At 37.2% G+C, this 6,062-nt stretch overlaps 1 protein-coding gene and 1 pseudogene across 1 annotated transcript; both read right to left on the reverse strand.

The window, feature by feature from the left end:
* Positions 1-3,466: 3,466 nt before the first annotated feature.
* On the reverse strand, positions 3,467-4,078 carry LOC103729882 (the record flags this gene model as incomplete). Its single annotated transcript, XM_008827961.1, has 1 exon — positions 3,467-4,078. A coding segment is annotated over one exon (612 nt), but the record flags the coding sequence as incomplete, so codon positions are not given.
* Positions 4,079-5,219: 1,141 nt separating this feature from the next.
* LOC103729862 lies at positions 5,220-5,708 on the reverse strand (annotated as a pseudogene).
* Positions 5,709-6,062: the final 354 nt, after the last annotated feature.

The following is a 6,062-nucleotide window of genomic DNA, read 5'->3' on the forward strand; positions in this document are numbered from 1 at the left end:
TGAAACTTTTAAGACTGATGTTAAATGTTTCAAACTTGCAAGTGTTCAACTTTTGAGTATCTCTACTATAAACAAAGTTTGAGTATGCACCACAAAAAAAAAAATAGCAAATTGCCTATCAAAATTTAGTCTCCCATTATTTGCTACTCCTATATTATTGGACTAGCAACACTTCTAGCTGAAAAAAAAATCTAAATTTCTAAGCTGCCTTTGCAGATAAAGATATTATGTTAGGGTTCTTTAGAGGATGATAACCAATGCAATATAGATATATATAACTATAAGAAGAGACTTATTAGATTTATTGGATCATGTGATCAGAGGCTGAATAGTCTCACAATTGCTATTTGCACCCTGGACACTGAAGGAAACCAGTTACTGCTCAGTCCAAGAAGTGGACTGAGAACAAGAGTTTTCAGTCCAAGTCTCAGAACAAGAGTCAGTGAAGCTCAGTCTGGGATTGAGACCTGGCAGCTCCCTGGAGAATTTCAGTAGCAAATCTTCATTCAAAGGCTGAAAATTCTGGAACCTGATGTTTCAATGCAATGGCAAAAACCAAACACACCAGCACAGATGAATCTAGCCCTCCCTCCTGTAGGCCTGGGAGCTTCCTTTCATGTTTTATGTTCCATGAAGGCACCCGTCCTATTGAAGGACGCTGCTCACAATCAGGGCAGATCTTTCCCCTCAGTTTGCTAACCCACATACCAATCATATCTGGGAACATCCTCATAGGCACACCCTTTCCTTTTAAGTTACTCTTACTTTTTCAATTATGCGCATGTTTTGGGGGGGGTGCACCTGAATACAGTTCCTTATGGAGGCCAAAAGTATTTGGATCCTCCTGGAGCTTGAATTACAGACGGTTGTGAGCCTCCCAACTGAGATGCTGGGAACCAAAATCAGGTCCTCTGGAAGAGCAAGAGGTGCCTTACTGCTAAGCCATTGCTTCAGCCCCTGCTCTACCAGTGTTCTGGATGTCTATCAGTCCAGTTAAGCAGACAACCAAGGTGAACCATCACAGGTACGTAGTGAGATTATAAGTCTTAAAGTAGAGCTCTAAGAAAGAGATCTTAAAAGGATTATTTATCTATCACTTCTCCATTTCTTCTTCTCCCTACCTAGAACAAAGCACCAATTTCGTGACTGTGAGAAGACAAACCAATGAGAAAAGCAAGACAGAACCAAGACTAGGAAGTTTGAATGCTTTAAAGGAGCATAAGGCAACAACAGGACTGCTTACTTCAGAAATTCTTTCATCTGAAGGAAAACCAAACACTTCTCCTGTTAAGCCAAGCCAAAATCAATTCCTCATAGCTCAGCTAATGGTCCATTTTCTTCATCTTCTAAGTGAAGCTTCTTTAAACACTAAAGTTTACCACTAGAAACAGCCCACTAACTAGGACTAGAACAACTGGTCACCTGTACACAGAAGAATGAAGCTAACCAGAGATCTGATACCTTTCCCCAAAATAAGTCAAAATGTATTTGAAACAAAAATATAAAATGCAAAACTGATAATGGACAGAAGACAGGGGCTTTAGATAGATTACAATCTGGTAATCATCCTTGTTTTGGGGAAGAGAGAGGTAGAGATGGAATCCAGGGACTTGGCTACACTAGACAAGTACTACAGTACTGAGCACCATCCCCAGAATGACCAGGTTTTAGATATAAAACCAAAAGCATTATACATGAAGGACAATTGAGGGGCAGGGAACCTGCTCTGAAAAGGCTACATATTGTATGATTCCAACTTCATGACATTCTGGAAAAGGAAAACGTTTAGAGGCTGTATACATCCTTTATGTCTGAGGTTATGAGGAGGGAGGACTGAACAGACAGAGAACACAGTGTTTTCAGGGCAATGAAATCATTCTGTTTGCTGTCATAATGGTGGATACACATCATTATACACTTGGAGAAATTCATGGACAATATAACACCAAGAGAGAAGCCTATTGGAAAACCTGGCCCCTGAGTGATGGCTGTATCTATGCAAATGCTCCACAAATGCAACAAATGTGCCACTCTGTAGAGCACACTGATAATGTAGGAGGCCATGCATGCATGGAGGTAGGGAAATCCTTGAACTCTCTGCACCTTCTACTCAATGTCTCTGTAATCCTAACACTGCTCTTTAAAAGTCTACTAGGGGGCCAGGCGTGGTGGTACACGCCTTTAATCCCAGCACTCGGGAGGCAGAGGCAAGAGGATCTCTGTGAATTCAAGGCCAGCCTGGTCTACATAGTGAGTTCCAGGACAGCTGGGGCTACAGGGAGACCCTTTTTCAAAAAGACCAAAAAAAAAAAAACAAAAAAAAACACAAAAGTCTATTAAGGAAAACAAAACTTTCTTCCCAACTGAAAGTTGTTTCAGTTTCACAACTGAAAACAGAAACTAAATATAAACTGCCCTCCACTTAACCAGAGTCCTGAGTTTCCAGGCTGTTGCTTTCATTAATCAGCATCCTTATAAATATCTGATTTTTTAATGTAACTAAAGTGATTTTCCTGTGTCTTAGAAGCAGGGCAGCAATAATGAAGAGTACTGTGTTTCCTAGGAAAGCACTAATGTGAACTTCTAAATAGGTTTGAAAATACTACTACCTTTCATGAGAAAGTTTGAAATTTGAAGGGTTACCTGATCATATGGAAACTCTAAATTCCACAGGGTATGTGGAAGCCACTTTCCTAGGGAACCAGATTTCCACCTATAGCAGTGTTCAAGTACAGAAGCCTGATTATTTCTATCTTGGCAACTCAGCACCTACTGGACGTGGTCATCATGTTTACCTGTAGTTCCAAGCACTCAGGATCATGAGGTTGAGGCTAGCCTGAGCTATATAGTGAAAGTCTATCTTGAAAAAAACAAATAAAATATAGTTGTAATTGGTTAATATGAAATGTTGAGATCTTTGATGAGAAACAGCAGTCCCCAATTCAGTTTCTCCCCTCCAATAAATACCCTGGAGGATAATATTTCCTATGTTTCTGTTTCTAGGAATTTGGGTGGCTATCTCTATAACTCTGCTGTTTGATTCTTTCTGATGTCCTGGCTTATCAACTTAAGATAACATGTTCTGAGGGTTACGATATGAAATGTGGGGAGTAAACCCACCTTTCTGCTCCCACTTCCTGTCTTCCCAGGGTTGGATGTTTATGTTGCAATTTTTGGCCTTGTATTGGTTAACTGTTAACTATAAATAACATAGCAAACACATATTTCTCATTACATCGATTTTCCAAAGTTCTTGAACATGTTTTGTGACACATTTTAGTACCTAAGCATATTCTTTCTCATTATTCTAAAAGATGGAAATCAATAAACACAACTGTAATGACTGTGTAAAATTGTTGTAATGTGCTAGAAACATTCCTGTCTTCACAAGTCTCATTGAATGACACTGAGTAGCATGCCAAGAGGTGATAGATACATGATGGATGGATAAAGAGAGAGATGATATTTAGATAAGCAGACAGATGAAAGATAGATAATAGCTATAGATGATAGATAGATAGATAGATAGATAGATAGATGATAGATAGATAGATAGATAGATAGATAGATAGATAGATAGATAGATAGATAGATAGATAGATAGATAGATAGATAGATAGATAGATAGATAGATAGATAGATAGATAGATAGATAGATAGATAGATAGATAGATAGATAGATAGATAGATAGATAGATAGATAGATAGATAGATAGATAGATAGATAGATAGATAGATAGATAGATAGATAGATAGATAGATAGATAGATAGATAGATAGATAGATAGATAGATAGATAGATAGATAGATAGATAGATAGATAGATAGATAGATAGATAGATAGATAGATAGATAGATAGATAGATAGATAGATAGATAGATAGATAGATAGATAGATAGATAGATAGATAGATAGATAGATAGATAGATAGATAGATAGATAGATAGATAGATAGATAGATAGATAGATAGATAGATAGATAGATAGATAGATAGATAGATAGATAGATAGATAGATAGATAGATAGATAGATAGATAGATAGATAGATAGATAGATAGATAGATAGATAGATAGATAGATAGATAGATAGATAGATAGATAGATAGATAGATAGATAGATAGATAGATAGATAGATAGATAGATAGATAGATAGATAGATAGATAGATAGATAGATAGATAGATAGATAGATAGATAGATAGATAGATAGATAGATAGATAGATAGATAGATAGATAGATAGATAGATAGATAGATAGATAGATAGATAGATAGATAGATAGATAGATAGATAGATAGATAGATAGATAGATAGATAGATAGATAGATAGATAGATAGATAGATAGATAGATAGATAGATAGATAGATAGATAGATAGATAGATAGATAGATAGATAGATGATAGATAGATACATGGGTTCCTAAAATTGGGTGGGCAGGGGTAGTAAACAGGGTGCAGACACAGGAGGGGATCTAAATACGATCAAAATATGTTGTATAAAATTTGCAAAATGATGTAGGGGCAGGGGTCATCACAGAGAGAGAAAGAGAGAGAGAGAGAGAGATAATGATAGATAGATATAGAGGATAGGTAGATAGATTGATGATAGCTAGATAGAGGATAGTAGATTTTTTCTGATTGAATTCAATAAATATTTATTTTGAAAGTTAATACGAAATCTGACAAAGATTTAAAAGAACATTTATGTACTTACAGAAAAACAACTGTGATTTAGGAAAAGTTATGGAAGTAAGGTGCAAGTGCTGACAGTATACATGCTGACAGAGAAAATGTCTCAAACCTTTGAGACTGTCAGACAAACAGAAAGAAAAGAAGGTGAGTGGAACAAAAGAGAAAGTGCAAGTTATACAGTTTCTAAGAGACGAAGTATAAATGTGTATGTGTGATTAAAATGTGTTATTTGCTTGCCTTTATAATGTATTACCTCATATATGTGTAATACAGATTTTAAATTTTATTATAAAATTGTTCCTATTTAGCTTTTATTCATAATCATAAACTTAACTCTGTAATCCAGCTAGACTGGGTGAGGGGTGGGGGGGATATAAAGAGACTATGGAACCCAAAGACCTGCATCCAGAGCACAAAGAATATAGAATACCGCAAGCAGATGGGGTGGAGGGTGCTCTCCTGAGCTACAGAAGGAATGGTCTGGTGGTTAAGATGCACACAAGTCAAAACTATCAGAGCTATCCTCAGTCGGCACTGGTGATGTTCTTGCTGGTCTTGCCATTCCTGGGCCCAAAGCACTCCATGGCTTCCACTATGCTCTTGCCTTCTTCTACCGCCCCAAAGACCTTGTGTTTGCCATTCAACCATGCAGTCTTGGCAGTGCAGATAAAAATCCGTGAACCTTTTGTGTTTGGTCCAGCATTTGCCATGGACGAGATACCAGGACCTGTATGGTTCAGGATGAAGTTCTCATCCTCGAATTTCTCCCCACCCACAGATCGACTTGCCGCCAGTGCCATTATGGCGTGTGAAGTCTCCACCCTGGCACATGAATCCTGGAGTAATTCTGTGAAAGGAGGAGCCCTTATAACCAAATCCTTTCTCTCTAGTGCTCAGAGTACCAAAGTTTTCTGCTGTCTTTGGAACTTTGTCTGGAAACATCTCGAAGGAGATGCGACCCAAAGGCTTGTCAACAACTGAGATGTCTCAAAGAACACAGTGGGGTAGACCATGGCTGACAGCGAGCAGCTACAGTGGACAGCGCATGTGCAGTCAAATTTTATTATAAATTTTTGCTACTTATTCCCATATATTATACATCTATTAGCACAATTTTAATTTTTACCAATTTCTATATGAATATAAAAGTTTTCTTTAACATGAAAATTATAAAACTATAAGAATATGAGTAACCCTTCTTGTTTAAAGGTATGAGGTATGCCTTCCAAAAGTTCCTCATCCATATGCATATTGTAGAAGGTGAGTAACTCTGATATGTGTGACATCCACACTGATGAAATTGCTCTTTGCTTTACAGCTCTTCAACCTCCCCTTTGTTTTCCAAAATACCAAATGCTCTTTATTTT

Source organism: Nannospalax galili, unplaced genomic scaffold (genome assembly GCF_000622305.1).
Source record: "Nannospalax galili isolate Female #2095 unplaced genomic scaffold, S.galili_v1.0 scaffold892, whole genome shotgun sequence".
Lineage (NCBI taxonomy): Eukaryota > Metazoa > Chordata > Mammalia > Rodentia > Spalacidae > Nannospalax > Nannospalax galili.